Raw genomic sequence first — 20,775 nt, 5'->3', positions numbered from 1 at the left:
CACCCCCTCCTCACCGAGCAGCCCCACCAGGCCTTCCCTGCATCGCTGGGGGGGGGAGACGGAGGGGATGAGTCGTGCCTTGCAGAACAGAACGGGGTGGGTTAGGATGCTTACATGCCACGCAGGGCCGGAGACCAGAGAGAAAGGACAGGATGAGGTTCAGTGCTCTCGGTGGAAAGCATTTCCTCTTTGGAGGGAAGAAAGGTTTCCTCTCTGCCCAGGATCCACTCGCACCAGAGTGGGACTTTGCATCTGAGCATCTCCAAGCCCTTTATGCTATTCATTAATCAAAGCCCCCACGGAGCCAGATAAGCACAGGCTGGTTTCCAGATAAGGCAGATTAAGCGCACAAAAGGGCTCCTAGTTGGCCCAAGGTCACAAAGAGGCAGTATACACAGGGGCAGGAAGGGCTTTCCAGGCCCCCACTCTAACCATTGAGCCACATGTTTTCCTGCAGATGTGTGCCCACGTTTCCTCCTGCCTTCAGTCACCTTCACCCAGCTGCATCTGGTCACCTCCAAACCAAGGAGAACATGTGCACCTCTCCACCGCCCCTCCTGTCCCACTGACCAGGGCTGGACCTCGTTCTCAAGGCCCCGGGGCTCCTCCTTGCTTCCTCCTCTCCTGGCTCCAATTTTTCATCAGTTTTACCCCACTGTCAATTTACAGAGCGCACTGGAGTTACTCCCGATTTATACGGGCATGTGAGAAAGGAGAGTGAGGCCGGGAGCCAGCGTGCTCGGTGTGCCATGCTACACGAGCACCAAAAGAAGAGACTTGGCGGTAGGGGACTCGGGTTATGATTTGGGCAACCCGGGCTGGGTTCCTAAGACCGGTCACACAGCTCGAAGCCCTGCTCTCCCTTACAGGGTGGTACGAGGGTCACGGCATTAGAGTTTGGGAGGTGCTCAGAGCGTGCAAGTACCAGAGACAAATACACAGTTCTTTATATCCATGCCAGTATTTGTCCAGGACCACAGGAGCTCCTCAAAATCCAGCCCTACACCCCATCACTCCTGCTTTCATACAGGGGCTAGCACTTGTGACTGAAGTCAATGGAAGAGGCGAGTGGGTTTTATTTTACTGTTTTACGAGGCAGACGAAAAGCCAACCCCTGGCACACGCTGCCACCCCAGTGGCTTTATTAAAACCAGCTGTGGCATGCACTGCAGTCCCAGTGGATGGTTAGCATTGTCACTCCCTTGCATTAAAGTGGCACCCAGAGGCCCCTGGTGAGACAGGAGGCCCATTGCCTTGGGCAAGCCTGTATAAACACATCCCACAGTCCTCTGATGTCAATGGAAAAAAGTTCCTGCTGCCTTCAACCACCTTGAGAAAGAGCCTCTGCTCCGAAGAGCTTACAATCTAAATAGGTAAGGACTCAGGATCATAGGAAAGGAGAAAATCACCAAGTCTGGCCCTCGGTTCATGGCAGGATAACCCCTGATGAAGCCATCCTGGCCGAGTGCTGGTCTAATCCGCTCTTGAAAACTTCCAGAGATGGAGATCCCACGGGCTTTCTGGGCAGCCTTTTCCAACGCTTGACCACCCTGACAGTGCAAATCTCCAGCTTAAATTTCCTCTAGCCTAAACAGACAAGGCTGAGAAGGAAGCAGAGGCAAAATATTCCAGCTCCGCTATAGCTAACGCTCAAAAACTGGTGCATTCTCTTTCACTTAACATGAAAAATATCACCCCAAGTACAGTCCCCTCCGTATAAAACCCAGCTGGAGAAGGGCCGTGCCCAGGTGCCTGCAGAGCGCTCCTCTGCAGCACAAGCTTGCTGCGAACGGAGAGGCAGCGTGGAATGGCTGGGTTTCTCCCGGGGGCAGGTCAGAGCATCTCAGCAAACGTTGCTACCAAACTGACTCGCACCAAAAACCTGGCCAGCTCTGCAAAGCTTTTATGGCTCCTTTTCCTGACCTTTCCTCGCTGCAGCACGTCTAAATCGGAAAGAGGGGGGAACAACGAGAAAGAGGAAAAAAAACCCAACAGAACACCAGAGCCATCCCTCCAAGAGCGGAGTTGATCTTCTACGATGTGAAAAAGCAAATTAAAGCGTCAGCATTAGGTGCTGGCAGGCTTCCATGCCCTGTGGAGAGCATGCACACGCACACAGAGGAAGGACAAAGCCAACAGTATTTACAGAACTGCGGCCCGCTTCTTTGGGTGCTTCTGATAACACGAGGAGGAAGCCCCAGAACTGCGCTGTTTAAATTTAGAGCAGAGGGAAATAGGATGTTTGTGATGGCTAGGGTGGAGGAAGCCTCCCCCCCACCCCCCCCAAATAATTAGCACGGTCATCTCCTGCAGACTGCTTTCAGTCTTCAAGGCATTTCACCCACTGAGGTCTCAGTGAATGCACTGCTGTCCCCAGTCCCAGCACCACCTCACCACTTGGAGCTAATCCAGCGGTGCAGTAAAGATGGAGTCAGGCCCTAAGTGACTGGCTGAGACTCTTGCTTCAGCATCCTCCGCCCAACCCAGAGCTCAAGCAATGGCTGGCAGGCCTCTGCCATCTCACTTCTGGGAGGCATTTTTCCTCGCCTTGCGGGACACAAACGTATAGTGGGGTAGGTCTTGCTGCAGAGCGAGCCAACTGCACATCTCAAGGCACGTGCGGAAGAACAAGCGTGCAAGCACGAGGACAGGCCCGGCTGTCACCGCACCGTTGCGAGCAGCCCCAGGTGCTACCGATGAGTTCATAGACATGAGGGCTGGAAGGGACCTCGGAAGATCATCGAGTCCAGCCCCCTGCCCAGGGGCAGGAAGTCAGCTGGGGTCATAGGATCCCAGCAAGATAAGCATCCAAATTTCTCTCGAAGGAGTTCAGTGTGGGTGTTTGAAACGCACACCGTCACGCTCCAAGCGCTGGCGGGATTGACTGAGCAAGTCAGAGTTTTACAAGGGCTGCAGGCCGGATTCTGCACTAGCCCAGAGCAACTTAGTGAGGCTTCCTGCTAGCACATCCACCCACCCATCCGCATGGGTCTGTGACCCCTCCCAGCACCTCGCAAGCATTTCATGGGTTATACCCCCTTGCCTGCTTGCTCAGGCAGAGCCAAAGGCCTTGGAGAGGTGCATCATATTCTCACCTGTGGGCCTGGCTAGCTCACTCCTCACCCCCTTGCTGACAGCAGTCCAGGGGTTGCACCCATGTGAAACCCTGACCCAACAGCCAGCTGGGTCAAGCAGGGGCATCTTTGTTTGACTAGGTAAGCTGAGAGCACGGTATCGCCCTAAAAGAGCAAAGACAGGCCAGCCTCTAATGGAGACGCTTCAGTCCTTCGCGCTGGGGTCCAGAGCAAATATCGGGTCCACGTGAAGGCAAGGAGGCAGCCAACGGGGATTTTAAGGTTTCGTTCTGAGTGGAAAGAATGCATTCGAGGCCACAAATGAGGAAGCGAAAGCAGATGTCGCTTTATAAAAAAAAAAAAAAAAAAAAATCGATGGCAAGCCCCAAATCTCTCCCCTTTCCTCTACCCCTTCCCCTCTACTCTCCTGCACCCAGAACCATGGTCTGAGCTCTCTGGCCAGCCTCCAGAAAGCTCACCAGCAATGATTTTTCATTAGTCATGGTCCGGGGCACGGCAGCAAAAACACTGTGGATGGATTTCTTTGAGACCTGGAGTCTCCTCTCTATCAGCTTGTCCTCAAGGTGGGAGGAAAGTGTGAAGCTCAAAGACTTCCCGGGGGGTCTGCCCTGCTCAGATACCTCTCTCCTCTCAAAGGCCCTGTGCAAAGCCTTTGAGAAGGGAATCCTGGGGAATCCTGCGGGAATCTTTCGGATTGAGCCCCAAATCTCGACTCAGCCAGAGCAATGAATCATGCCCTTGCTCCTGTGCACATCCGGTCCCTGCTGCAGGGTGCTTTCGGAAGCAGCAAGTCGCTCAGAAACAAGCCAAGGCTTCTCTTGCAATGGCTCCACTCCCAGGTCACACCAGTAAAAGCATGATGCAGGCTTGGCTCTGAACGTACCTCCCCTACGCAGCACCCGTGTCTCAGACGGACCAGCAACTGTGGAGGCCACTGGGTCCAGGTGTGAGTGAGGACACGGCCGACCAGAGCTGTGCCTGGGCACGCTGGGACTGAGCGTGGCCCCACGTGTGGTGCTGCTTTGCTCAACATCATGGGCACAGCCAGATTTCAGCTCCTTAGTTTCTAGCAACAAGGCAGAAGGGAGAAAGGACCTAGCTCAAACTGGGTCAGATGTGCGACGCGGGCAAGCCGGAGCCTGTGCCTTGCAAGTTATTCCGGGCCCTGCGGTCCGTGCCCTGCAACCCGCAAAGGCAGGAGGCTCCTCGTCAACCCTGGTGGGGCTGCCGATCCCGTTCCCCTTTCACGTTCACACCATAGGCTCCTTGGGGCAGGAGCCAACACCTCCGCTCCCGAAGGGCAGGGGCTTGCCATCTAGACAGCCCAGCTTCGGGCACTTGTGCCTCTTTGGGGAAGCCGGAGGTGAAGAGGGGAGGTGCTGCCTTTTACCACTGTAACTGGGATGAAGTGCTGGGGTGAAAGGCAGGCCCGAGGCAGGATTCAGGTCTGGGCTGGACAGCGCAGCTCCAGCCTGGTTGAGCGGCTGCAGGGTAACAAGGGGGAACTGGCGCTTCTACTTCTGGTCACTTTGCTGCCCCGTGGGACAAGATGCAAGTGTTTCTTCTAGCCCAGGGATGACCAAACTTCAGCATGGGTGGCGGGGGCAGCCTCGGTGTGTGGCTCAAGGTAGATCGGGGAGGAGGTGGGCAGCACAGCAGGAAGCAGAAAGCAGAGCAAGAGATCAGGTAGGGAGCACCAAGTGCGGAGCAGAAAGCAGAGCAGCAGGATTGGGCAGGGGAAGGGGACAGGAATGGCACTTGAGGAGGCTGCTGGAAAGGTTGGTTCCCACTGCTCTAAACGGATGAGTGACGGGGCTCAGAGGGAAACTGGCTTCCTAGCCCCTCAGGCTGCCCCATCGGCCTGGCACTGAGCTAGGAATCGCTCGCTCTGCCCAGATGCCCCCTGTACTGCCTTTGCTCCCACACCGCTGCTGGAGCCAAAGCCCGTGACAGCCCCAGGGATATCACTTGCTTGGACCCCTCTCTCCTGGCCTCCCCAGGGCTCAGCTCACTCAAAGAGCTGGTGCGCTGCAGTCCTTACGCCTAGCTGCCCGTCCCTGGCACAGCCCACAGCTTGCCTTTCCTCCTGCATGAAAGCCCAGTCCTCAGCCTCCCTTTCAGGGCACTGCACAGAGGCCTTCTCCACCTCTGCTCTGAAGACAATGTCTGCACCGGGTGTTCAGCTGCAAAGCTGCTGCTGAGGCGTGCAAAGCAGTGGTCTGCACCAGCCCTGCTGGCTGGGCTTCCAAGGCCGCGCTGGTACAAACAGACCTGCACGGTAGCTTTGCCTGTTTGAACCACAGCAGCTTCCCCTCTGACTAGCCCTGGTCTGTGGCTAGCCCTAGCCACCTTACTAACCGCCCATCCACCCTCACCAGCAGCATCTCCTCAACGCTCCTGCTGCCCACTGTGTTTGCCGACCCACTGTCGTGGTGCTTTGAGGGTGGGACACAGCTCCCATGGTCTCCATTGCTCTCCAGGACTGCGTTTTCAATGCGCACGCTTTTCCAAGGGTGCAATCAGGTGCTCGGATGTCGCTGCTTTTCAGCAGCGCATTCAGGCAGCCGGCTTCCTTGGGGCTCTTTGAGAAGTCCAGCCTGAAGCACGAAACCCACTAGAGCACAACTACAGGGAAGCAAATCCTGGCCTGGGTCTCCCTTGGGCTCTCCTCCACCCACATGGGGCAGGGACTCGCTTATAATACAAGTCAGGCTCAGAAAGTCCTTGTGATTTATGGCCGTAACGCAGGTTTATCTCCTTTTATGCACAGGTGTCCCCTATTAGGAAACCTGGGACCTGCCAGGGACTGATGTGGAAGTGGGATGACTGATCAGCACAGGGTCACAGCCTGCGGGGGGAACACAGGGGATGGGCAGGATGACAGCGGAGGGGAAACGATGAGCATGCACAACAAGCAAAGCCCACGGACATTTCCCCATAATCATGCATGATCTCCGTTGCCCCCAAAGTGCCCAGCTGTAGCTCACACGGGCTGCTCAGCTCTGGCTCCAGTGCAACAGAGAGTGAGCTCTCTCCTGGTGGCCAGGCCCTGCCTTGGATCTTGTGTTAATCTGTCTGAATCCATCAAAGCAATAACAGCATAACAGGAGGGAGGGAGGGAGGGGAAGGAAGGACAGCGGCTATCAGTTACCTGCCGAAAGCTGGGAAAATCCTCCTCTGTCCCCTCCTCAGAGCAGATCTGCCACCCCAGGCAGGAAGGAGGGAGCCTCTGTGAGCTGGGAAAGCTCCCGTGGAGCTTATGTAGCCCGGCAGGACATTTGCATTTGGAAAGGAACAGATCTGATCTAATCAGCACTTGCCCCTGGCTTTGCACCCGCCCTGCTGGGTCTGCAGCAGCCTCTCCGAGGGCAGCTCTTCCAGGAACAGGAGCGAGCAGGGGACTGCAGTGCCAAGTCTTTAATTGCCGGACTCGAACACAGCCACCCCAACGTGCATGGATTTGGCAGGCCACGGCAGACACCGGTCCTAGAGGGCAGTCTTGCGAGTGGGTAGAGCAGTTCCAAGAACCCACCGCTCCCTTCACATCCCGTAGGCTGGAGTGATAATGGGCAGTCTGGTTCAGCTAGGCACGTGGAAGATGGCAGCACAGGGGCCCGGCCGGAGGCTCACAGGGCACTGTTTAGGAGTGGCACAGAGCCCAGCTGACCTCCCGTTCCTATGATGCCCGCTACCCACCTCCCACTACCCAACCGTGCACCTCCAAGAGAAGTGGGAGGGCAGCAACCCCAGTATAGGAGCAAGCCCTGGCCTGACAGGAGCGTTCCTTGCCCTGGGGATAAGGAGGAGCTTTTGAGTTTCATTTGGGAACTAAGGAAAACAGTCACAAGAGGAGATTGGGGAACTAGAAGGAAAACAGCCAGCTCTAAACCCTGCCAAGAGAAATCTCCCGTCACGGGTGAGAAGTGATAGGTAACAAAGACAGACCACGATGGCCCAGAGATTTCACAGCTACTGGGTTTTTGCACTTCTCCAAGTGACGCCAGCTGGGCCGGTCTCTGATAAATAAGCATCGGCGGGCGAATGAAGATTTGAGACGCCCCGTGCTGCTGGGAAGTCCTGCTTTTATAGATACACTTTTGGGAGTTTGGCTGGCAGCATCCCGGACGCGGGCAGGAGGTGGCTGGCAGCTGTGGCCATGCATCGGCCTGTGCTTTGCCCCAGAGAAAGATCGCTTCAGCAACGCTCGCAGAAGCAAGCCACGCTTGCCTTAGCAAACAGGGCTCTGAGGCACACTTCCGTCTTGTGATCCCGTCCAGCTGATGCTGCGGTGGGACTGCATGGAAAGCAAGATCCCTTCTCACATGAAAACAGCTCATCAAAACATGGCCCACTGGCTCTACGCTACATGTGCAACTCCCCCCCATCCCAGTGATTGAGGCAACCGGTGCCAGGACAGCTCCAGGACCCATGCCCCATCGTTGTTGCTCTGTACAAGGGTTGGGGGAAGATGCTGGCCACCCTCCACAAGTTTAAATATGGGATTGGTGGCAGACTATGAGGTCCCCCTCTGGCCTGCCCGAGCCTAGGTCCATACAGCGCGTTGCCAACCTTCAGTGGCATCATCTGGTGCTAAAGGGATGCCTAGTTACGTGTTTACTCCCTAAAGCCCAGCCAGGCTCACTGGCCAGGCAAAAGGTATTTCTCTCTTCATACGTATCTTTGTTGGATGCTGCTGTGAGTTAAAGCGTTGGGCTGGAACAACTCGGGGGCTGTTTCCGAGTCTGTCTCCTGCAGACATCTCTGCTGGTCAGCTACCGGATCACAAGGGATGGCCGAACCAAACCAGGAGTACCCCACCACTTGTCTGCCTAACAATGCGTGAGCAGCTGCAGCAAGGGCCACCTGAATGCTGCATACTGCCAGGTTTTGGATGGGCTTTGCCCCTCTCGCTAGTGTTATAACAGGCCCAGGTTCAGCGAGTTCATGCAGGGAAGGGAAGGGAAAGAAGAGAACGTGCCCAGATCCCAAACCAGGCCCTTTGTTTTCACTTTTGACTGATGTGGACAAGCTCTGCATGATCCACACAGCTCATCCTGCTTCCAGTTAACGAGGCTGGCATCACCCCCCGAGGGGAAATTCAGTTCCCTCTGTTGTGCCAAACCTGAGGGTTGCTGAAAGGACTCTCTGCCAAGCCACCGGCGACTGGATGCCAGGCAAGCTACCCCTCCAGTAACTCGCAACCCTCTTGCACTCGAAGGCACTGCATCCAGCTGGGTGCCAGGCTTGAGAGCAAAAGTGGAGGGCTTGGGACATTTCAAAGCAGAGGCAAGAGCATTTCTGAACACAGCTGGGCTCCTGATCCCTATGGCTGGGGTCCACGCCCCACTTTGGTCAACAGTGGTTCCTGTTCAGGCTCAGAAACTGCTCGCTGGATAAGGAGGAGCTGTGCCACAACCTACCCCCAGCCTCACAGGGACAGATGGTCCACAAATGGCCCCGTCATGACCCACAAAATGACACAGGGTTTCAGGGAAGGCAGCAGCTGCTGCCTTTTTATAGCCGGCTTAGGGGATGCCCTGAGCATGGGGGAAATAACACTTGGCAACATCAGGCTGCGGTTACACTAGGGACCGTGGGCTTCCTCCCTTACCACAGGGACTTCGGAAGAGGGGCAGGGGCTCATTCCAGCTCCAAACGCATTTCAGCTACGAAGCCCAGATGAAAGCCACAGACTGAGAAGTGAACATCCCTTTCCCTGACTCCAGGCCAGCGCCGGCCCGGGGCTGTACCCCAGCATCACCCCAACCTCTTATGCGGAGTCATATATGCCTCCGAGTATCTCCTCCGCTGGCCTAGAGACAACATATGAAGAAGTGAGCGAGTGACAGACAGGAAAAAGCACCCGAGGACAGATTTTTTTTTTTTCCCCTGACTTGCATCTGCCATTCAAACTAGGCAGCTAAATAGCTAAATGTGCCCATTTTGCAAAGAGAAGCAGCAAGCACACTCACTTTGCAAATTCAGCAGTAGCGCATGGCCTGCTCCACGACACAGGCAATATGCTTCCCCAAATTGAAAAATCCCCTTTCAAGGGCATCGGACAACCTCGGCGGCAGAAATGTACCTTTTCTGCACGATAGGCAATTTTTACGCAAGCCGCCATTCAGGAACCATACTGCGCTGGCACAGTTCAACTGTGTCTCCACCTCCTTCCTACTTATAATAGAGCAACCCATTCTGGATTTAGTACCGTAGACAGTCTTGCATACCAGAAAACAACCTTATTTAGTTCCTCTCAGGTTCCAACAAAACCACACACCGCTCTGCAAGTCTCTATTTTGAGGAAGGGAATACCGATAGTCTTCTCACAAACGCAGAAGCCACCGGCTGTTCCGGGCAGCAGAGTCTGGGGAAAAGCCTTGCAAAGAAAATGGCTAGATGACTTATAGGTGAAGTCCAACCACATGAAAGGTGTGGCTATCCCACTGGAATGCATGGTCCGCGGCTTTGCATGACTACTGGGAAGTGGAATTTTTTTAAAGCCAGAAAAAGGAAGAAAAAAAAAGAGCGCGCTCTTTCTTATTTGCTGGCAATAACAAGCATGGCTCGGTCTGAAATGTCTCCGTAAACAGCCCTTTAGCAGGCTGCTTTTAAACCATTTCCTAAAGTTGATTATTTAGGATCCTCCCAACAGGTCTTCCTGGCCAAAAAGATTTCATCCAAAAAAACTCCCGAGGAAGTCGGCAAACCCTGCACACTGGCAACCTAAGAAACTCAGCCCAATGCTGCGGCCTTCCCAGAGGAGCCTGTCGGCAGCATCGGCACCATGTTCTAGCGTGAGAGGGCACTCTTAGCACAGAGCTTCTACATTTAAAAGAAACCAATCCCGATCAGCAACCTAGAAATATTATAAAACCAGAACGAGCATTCCCGCTGTGCCTGGTGCTCCCCAGCCGGGGCTCTGCGTTCATTTAAGGAATTTCACTTCATTTGGGCAATGACCACCAACGGGTTCGTTTCCTGATTTGTTTTTTTAGAAACTTTCTCTTTCCAATTCCCATTGACCACCACAACAGGATCATAGTCATCTTCCAGACAAACTGTCCTACTCCTTCTCCCCTGCTTATTTCAAACAAGCCCTAAAAATGGTACTTTAAACACACCCCAAAGCCTACATAGATCTGCCCAGATCTCTTCAGTCTCATAATAAAATCCATCCTTTTCCTTTCTGCAACAGACAGCAGTCTTTTGGAAAGGGAATTTGGATTTCACTATCGGTTTTCTTGCCATTTGGTTTGCTTTATAAACCACAACTTCCTAGGACATCATTCTGAGGTCAGCTGGAAAGAGCCCGAGATAAATCTTCAGAGTTGTTATCTGCAGTGGAGTCAGCTGAAATTTCACACCTCTCTCAAGGCTTGATTACTCGCATGGAGCAGTCATTACTCTACAAATAGTCCTTTTGAAATCAATGGGCGGCCCTGCTCTGATTAAGCCACTACTCTGCTGGCTGACTTTGAGCCGGGATGCATGCAGAGGAAAGTACTGCCGGGTCACGAAACCAGTATTTGTGTACAAGTTACTTTTGTAATGAAGGAAGTTATAAACACAGAAAAAATAATGCCCTTGGCAATGGGCCGTGGGCCAGGTTCTCCGTGCTGGGATCCTTCCTGTTCTCTACATGAAAGGGCCAGATACTGACTTCTCTTTGTAGCTACTAGACACAGTTAAAACAAGACTTTGGGGATTTACTTACCCACTGTTTACGAGCATGATTTCTCCTCTTAAAGTACAAAATTAACTTCTTCCGCATTGCCTGGTTTCTAAAACAGAGAAAAAGATCGAGTGAAATACAACAGTCTCAGCAAAAGTCCTGTTCACTGCTTCTGCTGTCAGCACCAGCCAGTTGCAAGGGCAGTTTCTACTTTCATCTTTGAATTTGATCAGAGTCGTGGAAAGAAAGAGCGTTGCTGCACGGACGCTATTATAGCTTTGGAGCAAACCTGATTGCAGTAAAAGAGGGCTCTGCTTTGCAGACCCAAATGTTTCTTTAACAAGCCCGCTGGCAAGCACTCTTTGTGCCTTCACACGTGTGTCATCACGCCCCCTGCCCTCGCAAATAGTTGCACGTGTGCAACATTAGTCAGATGGAGAACTATTTGCAGAAGCAGGGTCACCGATGGCAGCTAGCACCAGGAATACCCAAAATAACATTGCTGTTCGGTACAATCCTGCACACAGCAAGTAGCCCCACAGACACCAACTGGATGACATCGGGCCGGCAGGACCAACCACAATCATAGAAGCTTGGAAGTTCAGGCCCTGCAGATCAAAGGCCACAAGACAGTAATACTGCATGGGCACCCCTGGTGTTTTTCATCTCTCCTCTCCCATCTTACATACAGCATAAAACGGCTGGTGGTGCTCTCAATAACCCTGCGGCATGCATCCAATTACCTTCAGTTTACTATTGGGAAAGGAGGCACAGAGAGGGGGGAGACGGGGGAAGAAATGCAGGAGCCCTCTAGGTGAGCTCTGGCTACAGTTCCAGGGCACATGGATGCTTCTGCCCAAAAGGATCAGAAACAGAAACAATGCCAATGCTTCATTTGCCCACGTTAGGCTTCAGAGTCAACACCACTTGGACTGAACCAGACTGTTTATACCTCTCCAAAGTCCCAGTCCAGAAAGGTATGTAAGCACGTGCCTACCTCTATTTGTGTAATAGCCCACGGATTTCCATGGCTCAGCTTAGGCACATATGTAAGCAGCTGGCTGACTCTACCTGCGAGCCTGGGGTACCATTTGCCTAAGAATGAGGTACAGCGCTGCCTCTTTCTGCTATTACACATGCCAGAAACTTGACTGCCTTCTCCTGAGTCTGTGGACGGCGATGGCACCCATTAGCTGGATTAGCTCAGTGATCCCTTTACTCCTATGGGCTCTTTGCCGGACCATGCTGCAGTAACAGCTACAACGTGGGGGCTAGTAAGTACCATTTCTTTAAAACAAAGGCAGAAGAAAGCTGTCATCCTTAATAAAACGGCAGGGAGGGAGGGGTATTCAGCCTTGTGTTTGCTTTCTGGAGAAGACAGTGTATTAATCCCTCCCCGCATCACCCCACAAAATCCAAAGAATCTCAATCCTAACATCTCCAATCCTCAGGGTTTGCTTGGTGGCTTCCCAGTTCTTCTTCCTGCTCTCTACACTTTCTCCCTGATTTGCAACCTTCCTGGGGCAGGCACTGTGTTTCAGCACGGGTGCAAAGCACTCGGCATGCATGGCAGGGGCGCAGATAACAATATAGCGCAGGGCCAGAACCTCTGCTCTTGCTCCCGAGAGAACACGATCACACCACGCTCAATGGACTCGATCTGACAAATGGACACATCTGGTTCGATGCTCAGTCCCAGTAACACAGCAGCGACTGGACAGCACTCTGTTCCACCTCTCCCCCAGTTTGTCACCGGAGGCAGTGGGTGAACGCCGCATCCCTGAGCACTGGCTGCACTGCGCTACATCTTCATTCCCTTTGACTTTGCCTTGAATGCTCTGATGTAAAAATAGAACTTGATTTCCAAGGTAGTGCTTGCCAGTGGCATCTGCAACCTCCTCATTCAAATGGGAAATAGCAGCAAACTGCTGGAAATGGATCCAAACGTCCCCAGCTCAAGCTGTCAGGCGGTAAACTAGCGCAGCCCGAAACCTGTGTAGGGGCAGCGATAGCACCGACTGAATTCACGGTGATGGCAAATACCCTTGCAGGGCCTGCTGCATCCTTGCAGAGCACAACCGCATGGATCCAGAAGGCGTTTTTCTGAATGGGGGCTTGAATATCAAGCCCCGTCCTTTGATTCTCTCTTGTAAATCAAAGTGCTGATGATCCCAGGAGCAGGGGCAAAAAAAATCTCCCCGCAGAAAGGCGTTATTGGCTTTGGTTCTTTTTGCCTGGTGGGTTGACAAAAGACCTGCTGTTTGGCGAGCGGTCAGAGCCCAGCTCACCAAAAGTTTTGAGCGAACATCACCAACTCCTTGCCCCGGGAGGACACGAGCCGGCTGCAAGCCAGCTGAACTTCTGAAACACGTCCTGCTGCTCTCCCTTTGTTTTGCAGGTGCTTGTGCAAATGTGTCTTTCCACCTGTCCGGGAGGCAGTGCCATTTCTCCCTGTCAAAGACCGGTACAGAGGTTCCTAGGTGTGCTAGTCTGAAGCCAGGTGGAAGGGGAACAGAGTCGCTCCCTTTCTCCCTCTTAGATGGCAAAACTAAAACGCAGAAGGAAGTGACTTTTGGCCCAATGTCTTGGAGTGAGTCAGTAACTAAGCCAGAAACAGGGACTAGGACTTACTGGACACTTGACTTTACTCCTTTTGCAAAAGAAGCTGGAGACGTGATAGGTGATGGCTACGTGCAGCCAAGCCACAACATGGTTTTAAGGCTCCCCATGACATGGACCCTTCCAGAGAGGGAACATTTCTTCTTCTCCACCACATCCGCTCTCTCTCTGCTGCTCAGAGCGAGCATCCCTGAGCTCCGCTCACCCCCGCGCCCCGTGGACTTCGTCCTCGCTGTGGCAGCGCAACGTCAGGTCATGGTGCACAGCCATTCTGCGTCTGCATCGGGTTCGTTCCAACTGGCTTGGAGACGCAGCAAAACCCAAGACATGCGGTTCCCCACCCCAGTTCCTTCCTTTCCAGTCAAAACCACTTTTTCCAAGCCCGTCGCAGCCTCGCTAATCCTCGCTGCTCTTCTCACGGTGCTCACAACATCACAGAGCTCCAGGTCCCAGAGTCACGGGATGGGAAAACCTCGGCTTTGCTTTTAAGGGAAGCACTGACCCCTTGCGATGTTGCAGAGGCAGCTCAGAAGCATAAACCCTACCAGCTCCGGGATCGGAAGGCAAATAAATAAATGAGATAACCCCGATCCGTTTGATCCCACTGGGAAACTCCACATTTTCAAGGCCGGCCTTGTGACTGCAGAATGCCAGACCCATGACCTGCGGGTGCTTGCGCCTGGTGACGCGGTCACGTTGCTGCCAAGATGGGAGACGGCACCAAGGCTGCAGCTCCGAGCGAAGGCAGAAGTGAAAATGAAACCCACTGGAAACGAACTGACCAGCCCTATTTTGCAGGGCAAGGATTTCCTAGGCTGATACCTTTTATTGGAGCATCGGCATAGCTGGCGGATAGCTAGACCAACTTGTGAGCGCAGGCTTCACCCTGTTTTCTTCCTCCAGCCAGCATAAGCAATGGGAAAGAAAAATAAAGCATCCCCCCTGCCCCAACTCCCTGCTGGTGCGAACACATTAAATCTGCAGAGCGTGAAACCAGAGTAACCCAGCGGGTGAAAGGGGCTGGGGACTGCTAGCTGCATTTCAGCGTTAACCATCCAAGGGCCCCGGTGACGAGGATGGAGAGGGGAGTCACAGCTGCATCCCTCTAGGATCCAGCCCGCTGGTGTCAACAGATAGGGCCTGGCGCGGGAATGCATCTCAACAGGGCAGGGATGCTTTAAGCTCTCCGGTCCCCTCCCTGCCCTTTCTGGGGTTCACTCAAAAGCTGCAGGAGTGGCTCTCTGCTATTTATACACCCAGCAACAAGGGAGCTGCAGCCTGCAGACAGCTTCAAAAGCAAAGGGGAGGGGAAGGGGGGGGGTGGCCTCGTTAACAGTTTTGCCCTTGACTTCTGGAACAGGCAGCGCAGCTCATCGATACTGCCCTTGCAGGAGGCTGCTCCCAGAGCCCGGGGATGCAGGGGTCTTGACATTGCTGCTGCTGGACCTGCCTTGAAACCGGTCAGGAGACAGGGCAGCAAAGGAGCGGCGTGCCCGGCCTTGGGAACACTAGTGTCAGCCAAAGGCGTTGTGGCTTTGCCGCCGCGAAGCCTGGAAGTGGCTGGAAAGCCGACGTCTGTGTTACCCCTGCCACCGAGACTGAAATAATCAGCTAACAGAATGGTTTCGGGGTCCCCCCCCAAACGAGCGCTGAATGTTTCAGCTCCTTTCTCTTCCCTGCGCGGGGCCGAGCCTTCAAAGGTTAATATTGTTTCAGTAAATATAAATATGCTTCACAGTTTATCTCCCTCCACGTACTGCTGTTACTTGGAAACCGTTTGTAGGGAGGTTAATTCAGGCCACACGTCTCCGAAGCACATGCTCTGCTCCCAGGGCAAATCAAACAGTGCAGCAAAATCCCCGCAGCACAACCAGCCAAGGTGAAGCCTGTCCTCTGCTACGGCAGGAGCGGCGCGCAGGCACACGGCGCTTTAGAAAGGTCAGCGGTGCAATACACCGCCTCCTCTCCTCCCACCCCGCACCAGAAACCCTGGCGGTTCCCTGCGGTTCAGGGCGACGGCAGCGAGCAAAGCGTGGTCTCCGAGCTCCGTCTCCAGGCACCGGGGTCTGGAAGACGTGGAGAAATCAAGTGAAAGGGGAAAAAAAAATCAAGCCAGAAGGGGATGCAGAGAGTCCCTGCTAGCTTTGGTCAGTTCAAAACCTCGGATGCAGCCGTAGCCTCAGCTGCAAAAGGTCATCTACAGCCATATGGGAACATCTGATGAGAAGGAGCCTCTGGGCTATCGAGTCCAATCCCCATGCAGAGAGGTTGGCTGGCAGAGTCTGGTCAGGATGCCCAGGTGCCTTTAAAACTGGCTGACTGTGAATACGGGTAGCGGGGTACTCCATCTCCAGCATCTCTGCCTCCGAGCCAGGCCGACGTGCAATCAGCAGCCATATGCTCAGCCTCCGAGGCAAAGGCTACCCCATATGGAGACCCTAAAAACACAGCTCCGGGCCACCCTCCGGTTTCCGACGGGGAGGGACAGCCTGGGGACTAATGTTGCGAAACGTGCCAGAGCCCCCGCCTGCTACTTTCCTCTCTGTGAATGCCCCAGGGTTTTATGTTTTAACTGCTGGTGAACTCAACCAACAAGTAATTTCCACGACGCCCTTGGGGAGGACGGCAATCCCAAGCACATCCTAGGTCCCAGGGGCTGCTGTGTTTTATGTGGGGCTGGTTGCACACAGAAGCCAGAAATGGCCCTTGGGGGCATCAAACAGCGGTATCCCAGGGCTAGCAAGGGAGGTGGCAGCTGGCTGAGCAGGGTGGGATGCCCCTTTTTTCCCCCCCCCAAGAGCAGTGAAGATGCCAACATCCTGGGCTGGAATCGGATACTGCCCAGGGGAGCAGGGGCTCCTCTGCCCCGGCCCAACTGGCACGGTGGGGGAATAAGAGGAAAGACACGAAACCTAACAGATGTCATCACAACTAAGGGCGCAAAGTAAACTGCCGCCAACGAAAGGCTATGTCCCAACACCCCACGCGCCCCCCAGGACCCAGCCTGCCAAACCTCCTCCCACGAATAATCCTACTTGGCGCGGGGTAGTGCCATACGCATCACTGCAAACGCTCTCAGCCACGTGCCAGAATGGGGCCCCTATCCACCGAACACCGCTGTTAGAGACAGAAACGTCCCTCTTGCTCTCTGGGCAAACCGAGGACAGCAAGGGGACATGCTGGTAATGTGGGCGCTTCCACCTTCTTTGCTCAACATATGGTGATTTCTGGCTTTCATGTTGGAGCTGGCGAAAAGGGAACTCATCTCCCTGCCTTTTGAGCTACTTGGCACAGATCTGGCACGCTGTACGCGCCTCCCAGGTGACCCCGTGTCAAGTTTGAGCCGGCGCAAGAGAGAGACACAAAAAAGGAGTTTTTTATTTCAGCAAAATTAATCTCAGCTCTTTAATTACACAAGAACCTTTTGTCCCACGCAGCCCACATAAAGGTAGGGCTCCAGCCGGCGAAGTGGGAATACGGTTACCTGAAGTGCTAGCGGACCAATTATAGCAGGATCTATCCTGCCGACGCAGGGACAAAGGCTGACAATTTGAGCTGCAAGAGCGAGTGCTACCCCGGCGAGACCGGAGCTCTGACATCGCTGGAATCCGTGCGGCACCGCGCCATCGCTCGGACGCCCAAACGAACCGGCCGACGAGAGAAAGGGAGTAGCTCCGAACCCTGGGGCTGGGCGTGGGGAGCAACCAACATGATCCACAGCTTTGGTTTTCTCTGCTCGTTTAGCCCAGAGCCCTTGGCCCCTGACATGCGCTGAATTAACAGCGGTGTTCATGACGCAAGAAAAGGGAGCGTGAAGTGCTCGGGAGGTAACGCTCAATGCCTCCCAGGTTACTGCAACCGTTCCTCACCCCAAGGACACGCTAGTGCCTGCCCACTAACAACAGGGAAGAGAAGATGCCGTCAGTGCACCGGTGGCTAGCTATGCTCCTGCCCCCCCAAATCCCAGCCTGGTGACGCTCCTGGCTGCTCAGCGCTTTTACCTGTACACCAACAGAAAGCTGGCAGCGCCCATCGGCCTGGGAGCCTACACAAAGGATTGGCTCGGATGTGAAAATGCCCTGATGGACACAGGCCAGAGCTACTGCAGGTTGCCAGGCTTAAGCCTACAGCCCAGCACTTATCCCCTCCCCGCTCCGCCGCCTCTGTTGAAGGTTTCCACTGAACGCACCCAAATGACTCGGCTGCACCCTCCGCAACACGTCTAGAGATCAATTCACGTCCTCTTTGCATTGTTGGGCAGGGGACAAAACTCAGCTAAGTGCCAGGGCAGCTGCATTGTCATTCATAAAACCCCAGGGAGAATGAATCCGCTTTTTATTCCCCTAAAGCTGGCACGGTATTTCTGGTTGCTCCACGCTTTCAGGTCTTGCATACAGCGAGCGCCCAGGAACAACAAGCTGCGAGGCGGGATGCACTTCTCCGTCCTTCAATAATTCATCATACATTAATGCTTCCACGCTCGCACGTGCCAAGGGGACATAAAAGAGACGAGCAAAACCTTGAACGGGCTTGGGGGGCGGGGGGGAGCCGTTAGGTGAATTTCTGATGAGGGAACGTGTCTGCAAGGGCTAATAAAAAGACCTGAAAGGGAATAATTTAGCTACAACAGAGTGGGGTACAGCATTTGTGTTATGCACATCAAAGTTTTGCCACAGCTTTAATGGCAAATCAATAAGACTCAAAAGAATAAATGACCTGTGCTTTCAAAAATGACGAGTGATTTAGGAGCCCTGTTTAACTCTTACATAAGAACATGAACTGCCAAGGCAGGTCAGACCCGCAGGGCCTCTGGCAGTGGCAAGTAGCAGATGCCTCAGAGGAAGAAAACTAGGAACAGGTCTGCACAGAGTGACCCATCTCCTCCCAGGCACCACCAGTAGGTTACAGCTCTGACCAGTGGGTTTATAACCCTCAATGGGCCTCTCCCTCATACGTTTGTCCCATCTCTTTAACTCGGTTATAGTGCCGGCCTCCACGGCATCCGGTCTTCCTGAAACCGCTCGGCTCGTCCTGAAAACCCAGGCCCTTTCGTGGTGTCTCAAGATGGGCACCTAAGGAGGGAAGGGCTTGAAATCCTGCGTCCCGTTTGAAAGCCGGGGTCGGCATTTTTAGCCGTGCAGAGGTAGCGATTTCCGATCGAGCGACGGGCTCCGCTTAGCAAAACAAATGCAGCAACAGAGTTAACACATCACTCGACAGCTTTGTTGTGGTTGCACCTCGAGGTGAGAGCAAACCAGAAACACGTAACAGTTTGGGGACATTTCAAGTGTCATGGCAAAACCCGACCTCAGCCATTTGCTGTCTGTAGTGGAGGGGGTGGGGGGAGGAAGGGGGTGCAGTTTCAAAGCCAGGCAAAACCCAGGTCTTGAAAACACCGGTAAATGAGGACTGCAGGGAAGGTGCAGTGTGGCAGCATCTATGCCACAGCAGCACGGGCAACCTTGAACCTGCCCTAACCCACCAAGTCCAAACTGGGAAATGCACCGGTGAAACTGCTCTGGGGTGTGCTACTACAGCTATTCGTGAGATCCTGATCTCTGGCCTGTGCAAGAGCGGCTGCTGGGGACAGCTGCTGGGGACAGCTCACTGGCATATTCCCAGACATGGAGCACGTGAGCAGGAGAGGTCAGGTCGGTCATGCTGGAGATGGTCCACGCTGGGCCATGCCGATGCTGTACTGTAGACGTACCCTTGCTGCCCCTGCCAAGTCCTGCTCGGCTCTTGTATGCCTTTCCACTTCCAGCTTCCTAGGTTCTGCATGATGCCCCGACACTGAGCTCTTTCTACAAACCACAATTCGCGTTGGGTCCTTTGGGCTGTTTGTCATGGCTGAGTGGACAGGAATCTACTGAGGTTCAGATGAAGACCCTCTGCTGGTAACCCTCTCCTAGCAGACTGCAGACAATTGATCCTGCTGGGGTGGACAACTTCTTCAACCATTTAATGGAAGAAAAGTTACCACTGTTAGGGCCAGGGGTCCAAAGGCTCTTCTAATCGCAAGGGATGCAAACACGCACGCTCATGGTTTGAAATTTAGGAAAATGTTAACGTAAAAAGAGGAAACCTGGGTATAACCGCACTGGCCAGCGCAGAATCCGGTCTGCATGGTATTTGGTGCCTGGTTTCATTAAAGTCTCATATAAGGAAGGAGAGGATTGCTCTCTATCCTGTTTTACCTGGGGTCACTCTGCCTTAGCAGGTTTTGTTCCCCTAAAACTCAGCTTAGGACCCTGGCTTTTGGATAATCTTTAGGGGCAGCTCAGGGTCTTGAAGCAGTCCGTCGACTTGTGATGATATTAATACCGTGGCAAGTCATGCATGTTAGCTAGCTGCTTGCTGCAAAGATGGCATGGCAACCCTCTGCAGGGTCTCATTAGAATGAGGGCCACTTAAAATTTTTACTGCTCTCTTATTTCTTCCTCCTAAACGATGGAGTGGCAGGCCTTTTCCTTTTAACAAAGCAGGTATTTAGACAGGCATTCCCCCAAAGGACTGTAAACAGCTTTAAGATAGGTCAAGCCTTTGGCAGTGCCTCGGATCACATGGCAGATATAGCATACAAAACGAACCGTTCTCACTCTCTGTCTGCATACGTACCTGAACCAAAATGGACCTGAGCAAAAGGGGAACAGGACCTAGCAAGGCAGCTGAAGAGGGCTTAAAAGCTTTTGAAATTGGAAACACAGGAATGAACTGGGGCATGAAATTAATTTTTACTGTACTGGGTAAGAGGCAGAGCATCAAGCTCCAGGAAAATAACAAAAAGACTCCGATAATGTTGTAGGAAGAGTGTGAATTCTCCTTGTACCTCCTGAATCACTGTATTAATAATACACGTGAATCATCCTGACTAAGAAGCAACCCAAACAGTGAGATTTAAACCAGTGCTGCAATGCAACGCATATCTCTGTATAGTAGTACTGCAGTAGTCGCCGTGTGGAGATGCTAATCCTATCGGGTCTTGTAGGATCCCTGTTGACCCACAGCGTTGCAAGAATAAGAGGCAGAATGTTTCCACGGGTGAGCTGGAAAACGAAAATTAACAGAGACCTTTATACTCAGAGAGAAAAAAAACAAGCATGATTGTGCTTCCATGCCCAGGTGGGAGACTCGGTCAATTATACGTTGCGTCATTTTGCTTTTAACACAGGAGTTCAGGGGAAAAGCAGTCCCAGATTACTTCACCGCACTGCTGTGCGCCAAGGGCAGTTCTGGATGCAGCAAACTCCTGCTTACAGTGAAGTGGTCGAGAGGAACGCATGATTCATTCGACTTCAGCGCAAGAGAATCTGCTCGTCATCGTCTTCCCGACTCTATTGTGTCCTGCGCTCGGAAGAAGCCTCAAGGCACTCCCTAAGGGCTCTG

The 20,775-nt window shown here is 53.4% G+C and overlaps 1 protein-coding gene across 25 annotated transcripts in view; it reads right to left on the bottom strand.

The window, feature by feature from the left end:
* Positions 1 to 20,775, bottom strand: part of NCOR2 (nuclear receptor corepressor 2) — a 276,099-nt gene that overhangs the window by 120,990 nt on the left and 134,334 nt on the right. For all 25 annotated transcript variants that reach the window (XM_025197842.1, XM_025197845.1, XM_025197875.1 and 22 more), the window contains exon 9: positions 10,813 to 10,879. In XM_025197842.1, the coding sequence (XP_025053627.1) occupies positions 10,813 to 10,879 (67 nt within the window). The remainder of the gene's footprint in view (positions 1 to 10,812; positions 10,880 to 20,775) is intronic.

The sequence above is a fragment of the Alligator sinensis genome, unplaced genomic scaffold (assembly GCF_000455745.1).
Source record: "Alligator sinensis unplaced genomic scaffold, ASM45574v1 scaffold628_2, whole genome shotgun sequence".
Lineage (NCBI taxonomy): Eukaryota > Metazoa > Chordata > Crocodylia > Alligatoridae > Alligator > Alligator sinensis.
This window is presented reverse-complemented; position numbering and strand designations above follow the sequence as displayed.